General features: G+C 38.0%; 1 protein-coding gene across 2 annotated transcripts in view; it reads right to left on the reverse strand.

Annotated features, from left to right (window-relative positions):
* IDE (insulin-degrading enzyme) overlaps positions 1 to 19,824 on the reverse strand; it is a 79,629-nt gene that overhangs the window by 20,474 nt on the left and 39,331 nt on the right. For both annotated transcript variants that reach the window (XM_014531563.1, XM_014531562.1), the window contains exons 6-14: positions 15,215 to 15,327; positions 14,369 to 14,531; positions 13,579 to 13,671; positions 13,067 to 13,158; positions 12,037 to 12,117; positions 10,177 to 10,280; positions 6,617 to 6,719; positions 3,953 to 4,075; positions 2,114 to 2,196 (exon numbers count right to left, since the gene is read on the reverse strand). In XM_014531563.1, coding sequence (XP_014387049.1) covers positions 2,114 to 2,196; positions 3,953 to 4,075; positions 6,617 to 6,719; positions 10,177 to 10,280; positions 12,037 to 12,117; positions 13,067 to 13,158; positions 13,579 to 13,671; positions 14,369 to 14,531; positions 15,215 to 15,327 — 955 coding nt within the window. The remainder of the gene's footprint in view (positions 1 to 2,113; positions 2,197 to 3,952; positions 4,076 to 6,616; positions 6,720 to 10,176; positions 10,281 to 12,036; positions 12,118 to 13,066; positions 13,159 to 13,578; positions 13,672 to 14,368; positions 14,532 to 15,214; positions 15,328 to 19,824) is intronic.

The following is a 19,824-nucleotide window of genomic DNA, read 5'->3' on the forward strand; positions in this document are numbered from 1 at the left end:
AACTAAAATAGAAAAATATATAAATAAATAAGAGCAACAAAAGAAATAATGATAGAGCATGTAAGATCACCTATTTTAAAACTTCGTTTCCCAATTAAGAAACATAATTTTCTTCATGTCATCTGGGCTGGTAAGCAGCAGAGTTAGGATTCAAATTTAAGTCAAATGACTTATGCATTTGACTATATGACACTGCTTACCTTTAAGAGAAGTAACAGATTCCTTCATTGAACACATTTATTACATGCTTACTATAATGCTAGGCTCTTCTCTAGCTACTGGGAAGAAAGAAGGAAAAAATCAGGCAAAGTCCCTGACCTCAGAGTTCATAGTCCAGTTGAAGGAGACATATAATAAATTTAAATATGATACACATCAGGTGGTGATGGTGCTATGGAGGAAAATTAAACAGGGGGAGGGGAACAGGAGTGACGGATGGTGGAGGTGGGACAAGAAGATTGCTAAGATGGTTATATTGCCATCTTGGCCCAGACCTGAAGCAAGCAAAGGAGCAAGCCCTGGGCATATCTGGGTAAAGTGGAGAACTTTCAGGCTGAGAAAAAGCTAGTGCAAAGGACCTGAGGCAGGTGCCCGCCTGGCTTATTTGGCAACAAACTGAAAGTTTCACTTTCTCTCCAGCACACTAAATATCACCAATGCACTGATAGCAAAGCCAACACTTTTATCAAAACCTGATAATGAAGCAAAAACAGGGGCACAATGCTTAGTCACTTAGAGAATTAAAATCAAAGGTAAAACTCCAGTTCTACAAACATCCTCCATCTGGAAAATCTAAGTAAATACTGTGTCACTGAATTTTTTAAAGTGTTATTCATGACTAATTTCAGGCAAACAGCAGCTCAGAAACTTAAGGCACAATTCACAAAAGCCAAGTCATCAAAATAAAAGAGAGTCCATGAAAGGGTTCAGCTCCCTAGGCACCTATGCACCTTTCTTAGGTGGAAGTGAAAAGCTAGAAAAAGCCAAGTCTAGGAGCTCAAAGCCCTATGGCCAAGCTCAGAATGTCACTCCAGCAAGTGTCCTCAAGGCTGTGTCTATAGCAGCTGTGTTGGTCAACTGGAGAGGGTACTAAACTAACTTTTAAAAGAGAACATGATAAAAATAAAATACAAAAAAAAAAAGAGAACATGATTCAACTGAAATGCTTAAATTCTGATTCATTTCTCAATTTGAAAAACATTATTTTGTAATCAGATGATATATGCTTAAATATGGATCATAGTTTTAAAACCTATAACTAAGTATGCATAATATAATCTTATTTCTGAAAAGATTAAAAAGATATATACATACAGAAAATTCCTACCAGAATGTACAAGAAACATAACTGTGCGTACTTCTAGGGAGACCAGAACACAGAGGACTGATAGGAAGCAGACATTTTTAATTCTAAGAATTGCTGCGTAATTTAGAATATGCAAAAAAATATCAAATGGTCTCTCAAAAGATATTCTGAAGCCAAATGGGAAAGTACAGGCATACATCATTTTTATTTCGCTTCACAGATGTTGAGTTTTTTACAAAAAGGTAAGATACTCCTCCACCAGCAAAAAGACTACAACTTGTTCTATTATGATACTTGTTTTATTGTGATGGTCTGGAACCCAACCCGCAATGCAATACCTCCAAGGTATGCTTCTAATCAAGCCAGGAATAGAGAAAGCAATATCTGAGGGTTCCAGACAATTAATGGGCTGGATGAGACGCCAGATCATTTAGTAACTATTATCTCTTCTTCTGGGAAAGTTCCAGGAATACAAAACCAAATCCACTCCAAATTATTTAATCTTTCTTTAATGAAACTTCTGGGTGAGTCTATAAGTCTCCCCAGATTCCGAAGTCCTAAAGGTTAGGAAGGTCCTGCTAATAACTAACACAGATCATTTCCGTTAAAGGGTGTATTCATCAATGGAAAGGAAGTTAACAACCTTGGCTCTTCCACTGTGCCACAGCAGCCTTCTCTTGTCTAGGCTAAGTAACCCTAATTCCTTTTATTTTTAGACATGGGTCGTCAAGGAACCAAGAAAAAACTTTTAGAAAGTAATTGTTGATTTTTTAGAAGAAGTTTTATAGCTAGATTCATCTTACATACCTGAAAAATTCAAAGTTGAGACAAGCCTTCGGCAAGAAAAACTTATCATCTTGTTTGAACCAGAGTTTGCTCATAGCTGTATCCTGTGATGGAGAAAAAAAAATTTGTTATGGAAATATGGGCACATTTGGCAAAAATGTTCAATCAAATCACCCTTCAAGAAAGGAGGACAAAGGCAATAATAGTTGAGAGTTCTGTTCTGCAGAGGCTGCTGTCGCCTGGCCTTGAAGTGTACTCAGAGGGTCAGCAGGAGGGAAGTGGAGAGAGAGGACTGGCGATTCCAGCAACAGAGAGAAATCACCCTTTTATCTCCCTGGTTTAACAAGATGAGGACACAGCGGAGGAAGAGTCAGATTGGAGAAGCCAATAATTACTGCCCTGTCCCTGTCTTTCTGGACCCTGGGAGACAGGAGTCCTGAGGAGTGTGGGGCAGCCAGCCTCCAAGGTGGGCCAACGGAACCCTGCCTACTGAGAACCAGAGTTGTCAGTCTGACCAACAGAATACAACAGAATTCTGATCACTCACTTTCCCTCTTGGATCGCTCACTTTGGGGGAAACCAGGTGCTGTATCAAGCAACTTTATGGAGACGCCCATGTGGTGAAGAACGAAGATCTGCCAAAACCCACTGAACCTCAGCTCTGATTGAATCCTGCAGCTCCAGCTGAGTCTTCAGGTGGCTGAAGCCCCAGACAACAGCTTGACTATGACCTAGTGAGAGACCCGGAGCCAGAACTACCCAATTAAGCCACTACCAGATTCCTGACCCCCAGAAACTGCAAGACATAATGTAAGTATTTGTGATTTTAAGCTGATAAACTTTGGAGTAATTTGTTATCCAGCAATGAATAACACGACCAGGGATGAACAAATAAGCCACTATTTTGACTGTCTACTTCATTCATGCTATATTAAAAATAGCCTTAGATGTTCACTTGAAACTCTGACAAGAGATATAAATGGTTTAATGTTCTCCTTGGTTTGCTCTGAAAAGGCCTATTAAAAAAAACAAAACTTGAGAGGTAAATAGGTTTTGCCTTTCAATAACCTAACCTATAACTCATTAAAATGTCATTTTAAAAGAAAAATGGTTGTCTTAACAATAATGTAATTGCTTCAGCTATATTAAATTTCATATTCCTAAACACTGATTCTTATATCGCTGAGTTAATAGAATGTTAGGTCATTTTAAGAAAATAAAAAGAGAGAAGTAAAAGGAAGATTTATATCTAGGGTGGTGAGTTTAGAAAAAGTTAGTTTTACAGTTTAGAAAAGAGAATATGCTGTAATAATTTGATCCTTTTTCTATACAATTTTTACCCAAGGTGTGAATTATTAACATGAACATTCTGCAAACAAAAAGAAAACCCACGGCTCAAACACCCTTCCCACTTGGCTCCATGAACTTCATACACCACTCAGTCAGAAAGAGAGCTGCTTTCAAAGGCAGGATCCGCTCTCTTCCAGGCTTAGAGATTCTTCCTGGCTTCTAACTTTCATGATGCAGGTAAACCTACTTCCTCGTTGGATCTTCAGTGATTTTGAAAAAGAAGCCACTATCTTTCAATAGCCTGTGGTTAAGTCCAGACTTACCACTTTTTTTTTCTGTAAAGATGACAATTCTCCAGACTCAATGTTATTTAGTAGTTTTGTTTGTTTGCTTTAACATTTCTGGCCTTTTATGTTTCTTGTATTATTCTCTCTGTAACTTTTCTGTCACCTCTTTGGATGTAAGCCCTCAAAATCAACACAGTACCAAATGCAAGAAATCATCTCTCTAGGCCCTCCTATGGAACAGGTCTGTCCCCTGAACTTAAAATCATTGAGTCAAACATGTTACCTTAATAAGAGAAGGGTATGGTGTTGCTTCTTTTTCTAATGATAAAATCTCAAAATTCGTAGGAATAAATTCATTCTTCGTTGGAAGTTTAAATTTCCCATTCAAGTCAGCATTTTGCCATTTCTGGATGAATAATGAAAGACATAAGCATTTAAAACAGTCATTCTGCTTATTAATATCCAGGCAAATATTAAGGGAATAAATGTCAGACAGCATTCTTTTACATCATAAAGAGGCTACTCCAAAGATCTACTGATGACTTTTTATGAAATTTGAGTTGGATTCGCTGGTACTAATCAAGGTTTTTTTGTTTTTGTTTTAAATATATTTTATTGATTTTTTACAGAGAGGAAGGGAGAGAGATAGAGAGCTAGAAACATCGATGAGAGAGAAACATCGATCAGCTGCCTCCTGCACACCCCCTATTGGGGATGTGCCTGCAACCAAGGTACATGCCCTTGACCTGAATTGAACCTGGGACCCTTCAGTCCGCAGGCCAATGCTCTATCCACTGAGCCAAACTGGTTAGGGCTAATCAAGGTTTTATACTTATTTATCTTTTCTCTTTACACATTTCCAAAATGACCAAATAAGGGTAAGGAATAATCTGAGACTGAGGAACACTGAGAGGCTAATTCAGGGTTGGGGAACCTTTTTTCTGCCAAAGGCCATTTGGATATTTATAATGTCATTCTCAAGCCATACAAAATTATCAACTTAAAAATTAGCCTGCTACATTGGCCAAACATTTAATTAGCTCACTCCTAATGCCTTGGCAGGGCCAGACCGAATGATTTCACGGGCCTCATACAGCCCTTGGGCTGGACGTTCCCCACCCCTGGGCTAATTGGTCCACATAAAGACCACGTTTGTTTCAGCTCTTTAAAGAATGAAAAATAATCTGTACAGCGTATTTCCAACTGCTAGCTAACAGGCTACTAATATAAGAGTTAAAGTTTGAGCTACACTAAGCTACTTGCATGTATAGCCTGAAAGCTAAGGCTAAACGGGCCGGGCTTGTTCACTTCAGTCCCTCTTAACACCAGGCCCACACCTCTCCCAGAGGACCAAGTGAACTTTGAAGTGAAGCAGTAATTCAAGCTCAAGGTTAAGGACACAGTTGAGACTTAAGTCTGGATTGTGGGACAGGGCTGACACAACCTGTAGCTTGGATCTGTTACATGAGCTAGGGCCAAAAGCTAAGTGGGACAGATCACAGGTCACTGATTGCTGAACTCTATAAGACTTTTCATATTTAAAAAGGATAGCAAAGGCAAACCACCTGCCAATAATTTGGGTTCTACAACTTTGTCTCCAGATGATGTAGCACAGCCTTGCCGCTTTTGCAATTCTATTTTGGTCCCTGCATTTTTGTCTTTTGGCACTGAATAGTGAGGATGCTGGCTGTATTATTGGCACTGAATAGTGAGGATGCTGGCTGTATTATTTATAAGTAGCAACTTAAGTCTCCAGAGGGCTGAATGATAGGAACTTGTAAACACTTAGCAAGCAATTTTATCACTAAAATTTGTATGTTTTTTAAAAATTCCCATGCAGGGCAGATTGTCATGGTCAGAATTCGGTGAAGAGGGGTTCTCTCTTGTTTTAGGATAGTTCAGACCCAGCACTATTTCAAAGGATATCTGCTTTCCTCACAATTTAGCGAGATGGGGCTCCGGTGACCTCCTTCTGTGCTGTGAATATGTCAGAAGTTACCTGTAACCGTTTTCTTTCTTAAACTATTTCTCTTTTTTCTGTATCGTCATTACACTGGTACATTTAAGAAATGTCCAATACCTGAGTTTAACTGGAATCTAATCAGAGCAAGGCTATCTGATGTCTTCCCATGAATAAAGGACACAATCTCAAAGCTACACAGCCAATGAGAACTAAAAAAGAAAAAGTATTAGAGAAGGAGATGGGCCTCACAAAAGAATCTTGACTACTGATGAATGGGGTAACGTACTACCTAAACATACATGTTTCAAAACCCATTTTAATTCCCCTCTGCTGACACGAAGAGCAATGATGCACTATGAGGCATAAAATGCAGCACCTGCCCTAACCGGTTTGGCTCAGTGGATAGAGCGTCCGCCTGAGGACTGAAGGGTCCCAGGTTCTATTCCGGTCAAGGGCATGTACATTTGGTTGCAGGCACATCCCCAGTGGGAGGTGTGTAGGAGGCAGCTGATCGATGTTTCTCTCTCATCGATGTTTCTAACTTTCTATCCCTCTCCCTTCCTCTCTGTAAAAAATCAATAAAAATATATTTTTAAAAAAATGCAGCACCTGTCAAGTGAAGACAGGATGACGCCAGAGACTGTTCCCGCCTGTGTTCCCCGCAGGAGCGAGCTCTCTAGAGCCCTTGCATCTGTCTTCCAAGCTCCCTACTCCTCTCTCACTCTGCCTGTCTTGGTATGTTTGCTTTTCTGTGTACTTTGAACTCCAATGATCTTTGACTGCATGAGGGGGCCACAGTGCAATTTCTTCAAGCAAAACCTAAGATGCAGCCCTCCATCTCTGTGCTTACTCCTCTCACGATGGTACAGACAGCACTGGGCCATCACTCTTCACAGCCTGGGCTGTGAGTTGGGTGATCTGGGGAGCTCTCGTTCCTCTGTGTCCCTCACACATCAGACTTATTCACAGATGAGTTAGCCATACCTTAATGACTTCATCTGGTATAGCTTCTTGTTTGTAGTGGGTTCCATACCATTCTTCTGTGCGATCGGTTTTTCCTTCAAAAGATTTGGAAACTATTGCAACCCTAGAGATAGATAGAAAAAACAAAGAGGAAAAAACATATAAACTCATGTTGTATACATAAACTTATAGAACTTGACTCATGAAAATGTAAATAATATCCAAGAATGTATTGGGCCTTTAAGTCCCAGAAAATCCAGTAAGGCTTGCTTTGCTGAAATAGGCAATGTATAGAGGACAGAAGTTTCTGATCACAGTGTCTGTATCCTTTGGTTATAGCCCATAATTTTTAATGGAAAAAGTATTTGCTGGAAAGGTTTTTGTGGGTATTCTATTGACTAAAACTTTAAAAGAGTAGTGGCTTGGGGGGGAGGGGAACATATCTGTAATACTGTCAACAACAAAAACAACAACAAAAGAGCAGGGGCTAGGAAAAAAATGAAACAAGGTCAGTTGAAAAATAGTCCTTAAAAAAGCAAAACAAATTACTTCTTCCCAGGAACAGCTCAGGCCTGGAGTTAACAAAAAGGGCTAACTAAACCTATTGGCTCATCCAGAGATCCAAAGATCCCAAAATCCAAAAATCCTCTTTTATTATTACTTGCTAAATTTGTGCTCTGTGTTTTTTTTCTCTGCCAGAGACGACCATCCAATATGTCTACTGCATATACATTAGCCTTCCTGCTACTAAGGGAACAGGGGACAAGACCAAAAAGCAACTATCTTCTGGCTTACTAAAAGCTTTCTTTGGCCCTAGCCCAGCGGTTCTCAACCTGTGGGTCGCGACCCCTTTGGGGGTCAAACGCCCCTTTCACGGGGGTTGCCTAAGGCCATCGGAAAACACATATATAATTACATATTGTTTTTGTGATTAATCACTATGCTTTAATTATGTTCAATTTGTAACAATGAAATTGGGGGTCACCACAACATGAGGAACTGTATTAAGGGTCGCGGCATTAGGAAAGTTGAGAACCACTGCCCTAGCCGGTTTGGCTTAATGGATAGAGCGTTGGCCTGCGGACCTAAGGGTCCTGGGTTGAATTCCGGTCAAGGGCACATACCTCGGTTGCAGGCTCCTCCCCAACTTGGAGGCAACTAATCGATGTGTTTCTCTCACATTGATATTTCTCTCTGTCTTTCCCTCTCTCTAAAGATCAATGGAAAAATATCCTAGGGAGAGGATCTTAAAAATAATAAAATAAATAAAAAAATAAATAAACAAAAGCTTTCTTTGATGAGATAGCAAAAACATTCTAGAAGTCAGAAGAGGGTGGGGGGGGGGGGGGGGGAGTTCAGGAAGGGAAGTTAGAGGTAAAATGATGTCAAGAGGTAAGTGAACAAAAGATTACAAGGAGAGCAGCAAAAGAAACTTCATACCAGTGGAGCTTCTGGTCCTGTGGAGGATTATCAGGGCATTTCTGACCCTGCTACCCTTTAATTATCAAAGTTGGGATCATTATGCTCCTACCTGCAAACTCAACCCTATGATGGGACCAATCCTACTCTGAATCTTATGGATACAGGAGTTCTAGGCCAGTGATGGCGAACCTATGACATGCGTGTCAGAGGTGACACACGAACTCATTTTTTTGGTTGATTTTTCTTTGTTAAATGGCATTTAAATATATAAAATAAATATCAAAAATATAAGTCTTTGTTTTACTATGGTTGCAAATATCAAAAAATTTCTATATGTGACACGGCACCAGAGTTAAGTTAGGGTTTTTCAAAATGCTGACACGCCGAGCTCAAAAGGTTCGCCATCACTGTTCTAGGCCAATAGCTTGGATGGCTTGCCATAAAGTCAGTTATTGGGTCTACTTCTCCCTTATGTCCCAATTCAAATAACTAGATTGATGTCTCTTCCTGCTTGTTCTCACTTGACCTCCCAGAGTTTGGTTCTAGCCTCTGAATGTTGGCCACAGAACTGAAAGCCCAGTACTTGCAATCAAAGCTCCCCGCTAGTCTGGCTGGCATGGCTTAGTGATTGAGCATTGACCTATGAACCAGGAGGCCACAGTTCGATTCCTGGTTGTGGGCTCAACCCCCAGTGTGGGGCGTGCAGAAGGCAGCTGATGAACGAATGGTTTTCTCCCATCATTGGTGCTTCTATCTCTTTCTCCCTCTCCCTTCTTCTCTGAAATCAATTTTTTTAAAAAAGGAACCTTAACAATTGTCTGGTAAGTTCTGTTATTAAGTTTAAATCTCTTTCTCCTTATGCTGATAGGTTTTGTTCTTAGAAGGTCTATAATAAAATTCAGCAGGACTTAGGTTAATTTTTTAAGAATTTGTAGCTGCAGCGAGGAAAACATATATTTAAACTGCTTTACTTGCCTTAAATGATTTCGTACGTGTTCTGAGTATTTTTCTTCACTATATTTTAATCATGTCAGTAAATGCATAAATCACCTTATGAACAGAAGTTTTTATCTCTATAAAGTCTAGTTTATCAATGTTTTTTCTTTAATAATTTCTGCTTATGTTCTAAAAAAATCATTGCCTATTTCAAGGTTTTAAATATATTTTCCTTTGTTTTCTTCTAGAAGTTTTATAGGTTACCTTTTATACCTCGGTCTATAATCTTTCAAATTAATTTTTGTGAACGGTATAAAGGTCAAGTTTCATCTTCTTTCATGTGGATGATGGATCATAGAAAAGCACCATTTGTTGAAAAGCCTCTCCTTTTCCAATTTAATTATGTTGGTGCATTTGTCAAATAATCAATCGACTTTAAAAAGATATAGGTGAAATTCAATTTTTTTAAAAAAATAGATTTTATTGATTTTTTACAGAGAGGAAGGGAGAGGAACAGAGAGTTAGAAACATCAATGAGAGAGATCAGCTGCCTCCCGCACACCCCTTACTGGGGATGCGCCCACAACCAAGGTACATGCCCTTGACCGGAATCGAACCTGGGACCCTTCAGTCTGCAGGCCGACGCTCTATCCACTGAGCCAAACTGGTTAGGGCTGAAATTCAATTTTAAGGCAGAAATATCATGTAGTAACTCATAATCACTTTAGGGCTGACCCTCCTCTAACAGTAATACCTCTGTTACTGTAGGAGCTCTTCTAACTTTTGATCTCCTGGTTGACCACTGGTTGGTCAGAATAATTCTGAGATTGTAATCCTCACTTCCACTTAAAAAAAAAAGAGGGTGTCCTCATTTGTTTATAAAACCAGATAGGTGAGCTGATACCTTGGGCATTTGAGTTAGGATAAAGCCAGGTTAAGATGATCAATTATTATATTTTATTCATGATAGAATCTTCATGTTTTAGAGATACTGTCTCAAAATATTTAGAGTGAAGGGAGGATAAGTGAAGAGGGTAAAGATAAAAAGACAGGCCATGTACTGACTGTTGAAGTTAGATACTGGTACATTACACAATTCTCTCTACTTTGTAATCATGCTTAACAAAATGTTTTAAAGCATTTTAGTCACAATTTCATATTTTCAGATTCTGATCATTACTGAAAATGTCGTATGTAACAGTAAAATCTGTAGAGTGACTCACCGGACATTTTCTGGTCTGAGTTTATCAAGAACCATCTCTATTAAATCAGGTCTAAATTCTTCCAGTAAATATTCAGCTGTGAGCACTTCTTCTAGGGGATAATACTTTAAAACAAACAAAGTACAAGACTAACTTAGTAAGAAGCAATCAGACATCTAACACGGGAAATACATTATTTTATATTCCCCCCGCTTCCCCTTCATTAAATTTTACTCCACTAGAAAAATGTCTCAATCTTTTCTCTTTCCTATCACACTTTAGCAGTTTCATATTGTGGCATGATTTTGTAGTTAATGCCCAAATACACTTACATTATAGAAACAAAATCACAATGTTTTTCCAGGGAAAAATGTAGTATTTCTGCCTAAAAACTGAGTATTTATTAAGGAAGAAAATTTGATGGTTAAATGCTGACATCTACAGGATTCTTAGTATAAAGTAAATACATTTTTATGAACAAAATTTCCTCTCAAATTTTTTTTTAAAGAAATCAGACAAACATTTAGAGTTGTTGTGGGGGGAAATGGCTTATATTTCTGGCTAGTGAAGAAAAATAAGGTAGAAGATGCTTTTCAGTAAGAGCAACTTCCAATATACTGACACAGATTGATTGATCCATTAATTCAACAAGTATTTAATGAACACCTACTCTGTTCTAGACACTGCTGTGGATACCAGGGTAGACAAGACAGATGATGTCCCTGTTCTGAAAGGAGCTTATATTGTGACTGGGAAGGAGGCAGATAATAAATAAATATTGTCATTATATTTATAAGTGCTATGAGGAAAATTATACAAGGGTAGGGGCAAGATTGGGAGGTCAAGATAAGGACTCTCTGAGGAGACCCAAAGGATAAGAAGAACACTGACAGCCTGGCTGGTGTGGCTCAGTGGTTGAGTGTCAACCTATAAACCAGGAGGTCATGGTTCAATTCCTGGCCCGGGTACATGCCTGGGTTGTGGGCTCGATCCCCAGTTGGGGGCATGCAGGAGGCAGCCAATCAATGATTCTCTCTCATTCTGTTTCTGTCTCTCTCTCCCTCTTCCTTCTCTGAAATCAATAAAAATATATTTAAAAAAGACAAAAACTAAAAACATTATCAGTATAGCTTCATTTAAAAAAAAAAGAACAACACTGACATGCAAAGATCAGAGTGTTCCAGGTAGAGGAAACACCAAATGTAAGATGGAAGAATGAACTTAATGACAGAAGATTCGGCAAACAGTATCACTGGAGTGGAATGGGAATGGGAAAGGTAGGTTGGGGGAGGAGGGTATGCAGTATGGTCAGAGAGATAGGCTGGGGCCAGATCACCTTGAAGGCTAAGGTAAAATTGCGGATTTTATTCCAACTCTTGATGAGAAACCACTGAAGAACTTGACACAGAGGAGTGAAACAATCTATTTGGTTTTCAAAAGATCACTGAAGCTGGAAAAATAAACTACAGTGAGAATAAGAAAGAAACCAGGAACCCAGATAAGAGACTATAATGGTAGTCCAGGCAAGAAATGATGGTAGCTCAGACTAGGGTAGTAGCAATGGAGATGGAGAAAAGTGAATAAATGACCTATAGCTTTTATATAATTAGCAGTTGACATACTGTAGAATTGAAAAATATCGAAAGCCATTAAGTAAAATGCCTACATAATGAAAAATATTACAGATGACAATTTTTAGAATGATGAAAATTAAGATTTTAAGCATGTTTTGACATAAAAGTTGGCGAGATTGCTACAAAGTCTAAAATTTCATACTGCAACTTCAATTTTTATAATTTGTATAGTATTGAAAGTAATATATGCAGGGTCACTGAAATAGTCTACACACCAATACACATAGTAAAACAATAGCAAACTTACATGCAATATTCCTGCGATCTTAGAGGTATAGCCCCGTGGCCTCTCTTTATCTTTAAACCTAAAAGCAACAGCATTCAAGTCCTAAAATGGAAAGTTAACCAAATTAGAGACAAGTCAACTATTATTTTAAAATAGCTTTTTGTGTGTGTATTTGGTTTGCACTATAGATTTTCTACTCTATACTTAACGTTGTTACACTTACTGAAAAAATGACTATGCTTGCTTTAGAAATGTATAGAACATGAATGAAAATAGCAAATAGTTAGGAAAACTGTGGGGAAGAACCTTGTGAAACCCAACAGTTAGTTGCATAGATGATAATTTTACTGACCCATTCAGAGAAATGCACCCAGATTAGAACTATTGTCATAAATTTCACAGAGATTATACCTTGAAACTTTTACTTAGGTAAAAAACATGTCTCTCATCCTAAATTATATTTCAGAACTTTGATAAGCCTTATGGTAAATATAAAGTGCAAATTTTTAAAAGCCCTTTAAAAAGAATCATTTAAAATTTTGGAAGAGAAATCCCTTTTGTTTTATTTTTATTTAAAAAGGAAAAGAAAAGGGGGAAAAGAGAAAGATAGCCAAGCTTTTCCATATATACAGTAAAATCACTTTTAACACCATAATCATATATAAGACAATTCACTACTTCTTTGAAGTTTGCTACAGAGTTTTATTACCAGATCTGAAAATAAGAGAGATCATGCAGCCTCAGACACAGTAAAGTAAGCCGATACAAGCTCAAGAAACTGTTGGCATTCTTCTGAGAGACAGAAAAGCAAACCGATTTCTTCCCTTTTCCTTCCTGAAAAAGGTTATATGATGCCATAACCTTTAATTGTGCCCCAGGCAGCCAATCAAACTAAGCCTTAACTAAAGCTACTATGCATTGCAAACCTTTACTTAGATTAGGAAAAAAAAAAATCTTCAAAAGTTTCACTGGGCCTTAAATTTAAATTAATTCACATATATATGTTTTCTGAGAATTTTCCTTAAGAATAATTTTGGTGAAACAAAGGTACCTTGCACTCTTGGAAAACCCATTCTTGAGGTCCTTCTGCACGTAACTTCTGAATGTATTGAAACATGTGCAAAATTATATCTTCAACATGTACTGGAAAAAAGGGGCACACTTAAAAACCATTCAGTCCTCAAATCCTTTAAAGCAGTGAGCTCGCTCCTAAAGTAAGCAGAAGATGGTCCCTCTACGAAATGGAGTTCTCACCTCCCTGAGACAGGTTTTAGGGTCCCACAAACAAGGCCCTCTAGGCTTTGGGATATGTAATAGAATGGGCTCTGGGGTAATAAATGAGCAAATGAAAAGCCAAGTACACATTTGACAAGTGCAACATAATGATCAGATGTTAAGGTGGGAAAATCATCCATGAAACGAAGGGCACATTGCACATGAAAAGTACAATGGATGAAGTGTTTATAACTTCACAAACATAAAACAGATCACAGGTAAGGAAATTAAAAAAATAAATCATACAAAGTCATTTTTCATTCAAAGACAAAAAAAGTCAATACTTACATAATCCTTCTTCAGTTAAGTCCACATTAATGATAAAAAACATAAAACCTCGAGCTCCTTCCTTCTGCCCGCCAACAAGAGTATTTACCCAGCCTGTAACAATCAACGCAAACAACATGATTTCATGTGTGGCCTCCTTTGGGACAAAGGAAACTTTTTAAAAATTCACAAAAGGATTAGAATTGACCTCCTGCAGAAAAGACTGGGGGTGGAGGTGATTAGAAAAAAGAGCAGAAAAGCAGTTTCATATAGTGCAGAAGACTTAAGGGATTTGGGGGGGCTTGGAAGCTTTCTTCAGGACTCCCCAAGTCAGTTCCCAAATCAAGAGTAGACTACTGTGTAAGTGTATGTGAAAGTGAAGCCTAAGTTGAGAGGGGCCTTGGAAATCCTTTACAGACTAGATCTTGGTACACCCTCTGGTTTGAAGGGTAAGAGCAGGCAAAAAAATTACGGGTACTGACACTTTATAGAGATAGTAAAATATATCCAATGTGAGTTTATACTTTTTGACCTCTTTTTACGTTTAAAACATGCACCATAACATCTTACGAAATACCTAACCTTTAGTGCTCAATGCTAAAGGATAAAACAAATATTGGGGGGTGGGAGGTCCCCCAACGCAAAAAACTAAGTACACTTAACAACCACTACCTCTCTCCTCCATAAACCCAAAACAGTCTCTCATCCAAAAATGTTTTTTTCACAGGAAAATATTTAGGAGGAAATGAGAGCCAGAGTAAAAAGATATAGTGGAATATTATGCTCAGAAGCTGGTGCCCAAAAGACTTACCCTTTGATTTAAGTTCTGATAACAGACTTCCAGGACCTTCATGCCCAATAAGATGACCAAGATAATGACCAGGATTTGATTTATAGTATTTCTGAAGGTCAGGTATGGGAAATGTCACATAAAGATTCCTAATATCCTTAATAGGTACGATTTTATACATTTGCTGGAGGGGGGGAAAAAATCACAAAAGATTAGCTACATACAACTCTCACTGAATAAAATACAGGGTGTGTCCCCCCCCCCCAAAAAAATGGGTGTCCCTCAAAAATATATGCACACTTTAACAGCTGATAGCTCAATTTTGAAAATGAAATGTATTTTAATAAACACTGCCTTTATGATTATTCAAAGTGTATATATATATTTTTGGGATGACACCCTATATTTATAAACTATGAAGAATACTGATTTTCATAGAAGAATTCAAAATTCAAGAGAGAATCAACTGCCAAAGAAGATCACATTAAGCATAAAGAAATAATGACCTGGCCTCTTTCTTAGTGGAATGTCATTACATTTTGTATAAAGTCCACGTTTTATCCCCTGGACTGTGCAGCTAAATACTTCTGGATGCTTGCCCTCTGGCACTGGATCATAGCTTTTATAGTCTGCTAAGGTTACAGCTACCAAAACTACCTTTAGCATGCAAAGATCGGATTATATTGGCACCTTTTTGATGAAACATGTCCCTAATAAATGTGAAATTGATTTGATTATCCAGATAAATAGTAAAAACTATATAAATAATAAAATCTTCAAAAATTTCCATCTATTATTTGGTAAACTAGGTATATATAAGTCCATAAACTGAAAAAACAAAACAAAACCAGAAATACATGTACTTACTTTAAGATGTTCTTCTTGGAAAGGGTGTTCAGGGAATTCTGGCAATGGGACATTTTTGTTCTCCACTTCAGAAAATAACCTTACTACCAGATCAGTCAAGTCGTCTAATGATTCTACAGGAAAACATATAAGGAAAACAGAACTTAATCTAATCATAACATATGACAAGTAGTATTTAAGGCCTTAGGATCTCATATACAAACATAAAATCACGTCATACACCTTAAACTTACACAATGTTGTATGTCAGTTATATCTCAATACAGCTGGGGGGGGTGGGGTGGGGGGGAGAACCTTAGGATCCCTGATAAACCTCAGGACTATTAAAGGAAAACCGAAATGTGTTTTTTTTTTAAATTGTTTCAGGTAAATTGAAGCAGTTAAGTCCTAGAAATGCCTATATAACTTCTAAAGCTGTTAAACTATATTGATAATGAAATACTTCACGTCTACCTCTTTATAGTCTAAAAACTGTTATGCTGGTCTAGATGGTGTGGCTAAATGGTTAGAACGTCAACCCAAGCATCAAAGCATTGCAGATTCAATCCCTGGCCCAGGTCAGGGTTCCTGCGGGCAGCAATCAATCTATGTCTCTCTCTCACATTGATCTCTCTCTCTCTCTCTCTCTCTCTCTCTCTCTCTTCCTCTCTGCCCCCTTCCCCCCACTCCCTCCTTTCCACTCACAATATCAATTAAAAAAATATCCTTGGGTGAGGATTAAAAAATTAATAATGAATAAATAAAAAGCTGTTACACAAATGTTATACTGCAATAAATTTAGAAGCAATAATAATCAGTTGCATTTGGAAGCTATTTTTTCCATGATTCCCATGCTAAATCATCAGCTAACAAACTGTGACATCCACCTTATAAATAGTCTACATTCATTGCTAAAAGTCAAATATTAGAGTTTGCAAATGATTGATTTTGTGCGGAAATAGTATAAAATGGTGAAAAGAATTCTGGGTAGGGGGGTCAGGGGACCTGGATTCTAACCCTCGCTTTACCAAGCAACTATGTCAACGGACTACTTGGAGAGGCTGGTTAACCACTCCAGGTTCTGTAAAACTAGAAAGTTGGGTGGGATGATCACAAGTCTCTTCCAAGGTCTAACATTAAATAATACTTTATTATAATATTCCAAATTCACTCAAAGACTTGTAATCGTTGATAAAATTATGTGGCCACTTACATGAAGTTCTCCTATGTTATTACCTACCTATATTTTTTAATAGAGTTATACTTGTAAAAGTTTATAAAGTTATAAGATGTTCACTACAACAGTTTATAACAACAACAAAAACTGGAAATGACCTAACAGCTACCAATGTATGGATGTTATGAAATGTCTGAACAGAATTTAATGCAGCCATTAACGAGGGAAAGATGTATATTTGAAAATGTCTCAATGCTCTATTAAGTGAAAACTGCAGGCTATAAAGCAACGCCATGTGATGTATCTTATTTAATTTTTTAACAAACATACATATATGTAAGTATATTAACAAAATTCTACTTTGGAAGTATAATAAATGACTTAAGGTGACATTTTTTTTTAAAATTAAGGTGACTATCTTTAAGGAGAAGGTATGGTGGTTATAGGATGGGATGAGGAAGAAGAATCTGATTTCTATTTTATACCTTTCAGTGTCAGATGAAATTTTTTCCATGTATAGACTTTACTATTATTCTAAAAAGGAAAAAGTGAAAAAGGTTATCTTTTCATAAATAAGATAACCACTCACCTTGATTCTGTCTCCTCAAAAATAGGTTACTTATAAATGGTATAAACATTCATCACTTGTTACTGTCAGGAAGCATTTGGATCAAATAAGAAATGTCCCTTGATGTTCTATGACCCATTTTGAACTTTTCCATGAACTCTCTAGAGAGTTCTTAATCACTATTTGAGAACTGCTCTCATATAGTCTGAAATTCTCTTCTAGGCCTATAAATGTGGGCATTTGCACTTTATTTACAAAACATATGTTATTTTTACTTTGATTTGACATGTTTGAAAGACCCCAAAATATCCAGAGCCAAATAAAAGGCAGATCAGTGGCTGCTTGTTATATGACAAGTGAATTCGGGAATGGAGCAGCAGGTATCTTTGGAGCAAGAGATGTCAGTGACAGCTCTGACATAAAGAGACATAGGTGGGACATGAGACATGAAGCAAGGTGGGCAGTCAACAAAGGTTTGTGGACCTGGAGTGCTGATGACGGCAAAGCTCTTCAGAGCAAGGTTCTATCAGGTGTGCCTTTCCAGTATTCTGGCCTAAAAGCATAAATTCACAATATGGCTTTTTAAAGATAAGGAGCTGTACAATACTGCACAGTCCGTCTTCACCACTAAGCTGTGAGCAGCCAAAGAACAGGGAACTAAGTCTCATTCATCTTTACATCATTAGTACTTGGCATCCCAGTGTCTGTACTTGATAGGTACCTATTTGTCAAGTGTCCAGGTAATTAGTGCTACCACAACTAGAGGGATGGCCCTGTGGGAGAACAGAGAAAAATGTTTTTGTCCCTTTGTGACAAAAATCTTCCACATGGTAACTCTTCTACCCTCCTCCAAGAGATCCTGCTTCCTCTTAACACCTCTGTACTTTAAGGACACTTCTCCCAGGCCCCTCAAGTCTACTGAGCTTAGCCCAGAGGGTCAGTCACACTGGGAGAGTGATGTGTACACGATCGGGGAATTGAAACATCTCGTTTCTTTTAGACACTATTCGGATCTCCACTAAACCAAGAATACAGAGCAGCACTCATGTCTGATTCATCTGCTGTCATTAACCTGCTCAATAAGTGCTTATTAAAATCATGTTTTATTTTAATAGGACAAAGACAAAAACACAGCTAAAGCATCTATTCCCGGGACCAATGACACTGAACACGCTTGTCCTACCTACATTTAGAAAACACGTAGGATTATAAAGTATACTTTTTAAAATTAGCCCTCACTTCTTAGACCCATTTTAAATCCTGGTTCCTATTGCTTATTTTCTTTCCTTTATTTTTTTTTTTAACTTGTGGACATTTTAATGAACTTCCCTCCATATAGCTTCAAGCTCCCAGGACACAGGCCCCGCTAACACCCTTAATCTTCTCCTCAGCTCTTCTGCTGAAGAATTTGGCCTTCACAATGACAGGTTACTTAGGGAGCTTTCCCATCCTCAGAACTTAGTAGTAGCCCGACTATACCACATCAATGAAGGAGCAGCTCCAGTCTTGCTTTTGCCAGCATTTACTCGTGTCTGCTCACTTGACCAGGGTCCACAGTTTATCAACGTTGACAGTTGGGCAGAAGCTCTGGTTCCTCTTTTAAATGGTAATGCCTCATACCAACTTTCCCAAAGTAACCTGGGTGATATTTGTCAAAGTTGATCCTGTGATGATGCAAGCCACCAGCACTACCCCGCCCCCCCCAACCCCAGGTGCTTCCTGTGCTTGCTGATGCGGCCGTGGCCGTGGCTCACTTGGCCCCGAAGTTTTTCAAGTCTTCCTCAGTCTAGGTGGCATGTCGGTGGCTGAGATGCAAGAGCCCTATTGCTTATTTTCTAACTACAAAAGTAACATTTGCCAATAGCAGAAAACTTAGAAAAACAAAAGCAAAAAGAAGAGAGCAAAACTCATCCATAATGTCATGATTATGGGATGCTAAGTGTAGCCACCGTTCATGAACCATTTGATATATGTCCAGCACTACACGGACATTTTTTCTGCATTATCTTAATTAAACCTCACAACACATATGAGGTATTGCCTCCATTTTACAAATGCAAAACTGAAGTTTAGAGAATTGAAGTAATTTTGCTAGCTCACAGCCATACAACTGAACAGGTAGTATATTTGGAATTCAAACCCAAGCTGTCGGACTCTAGAGGATGAGTTCTTAACCACTATCCCACATTATTAAATTTCTGGTATGTGTTTTTCTACTTTCTCTTATATCTCCCATTTATGTCTCTTTGAATTTTTTTTACATACACAAATGAGATCACATAGCCCATGGTGCTTTTAGAGTGCTTTTGTTTTCTACTTTGTCCCCTAGCACCATTCCAGGCATTGGGAACAAAGCAGTGAACAAGATGCTGGTATAGTAGACAACCATAAACAAATATTAATATTCCAGGAAGCAATAAATGTTATCAAGAAAAATAAAGCATGTCAGACAGAAAGTGGGAGAAGGAATACTATTTTCTACAAAATATTGTATTATATTGCTATTGCATCACTATTTTAACCAATCTCCTATTTTAAACATTTAGATTGTTTCTAACTTTTCACTAACAAGTACTATATTGACCAAAAATCCTTGTACGTCACCTGTTAGAACAACTCTTAATTATTTCCTCAGATTGTGCTTCTAAAAGTAAAAATGTACCTTTCCCCCTGCCAGATCCTCCCTTTAACAACACAGATGTGGCAAAGAGTCGGAGCTCAGGTGTATACAGGGTGGGTTTGCTCTGCCTCCTCTTTCTAACAGTCAATGTAAGGACATTAGCCTGTGGTAAGCACTAGGAGGCCCACTACATTTTAAAGGTAATGTATCTTGTTAAAATGTCCTCTAGAAAGTGTGAGTAACTTGTATACACCTCCGCCAATACA

Source organism: Myotis brandtii, unplaced genomic scaffold (genome assembly GCF_000412655.1).
Source record: "Myotis brandtii unplaced genomic scaffold, ASM41265v1 scaffold810, whole genome shotgun sequence".
NCBI lineage: Eukaryota > Metazoa > Chordata > Mammalia > Chiroptera > Vespertilionidae > Myotis > Myotis brandtii.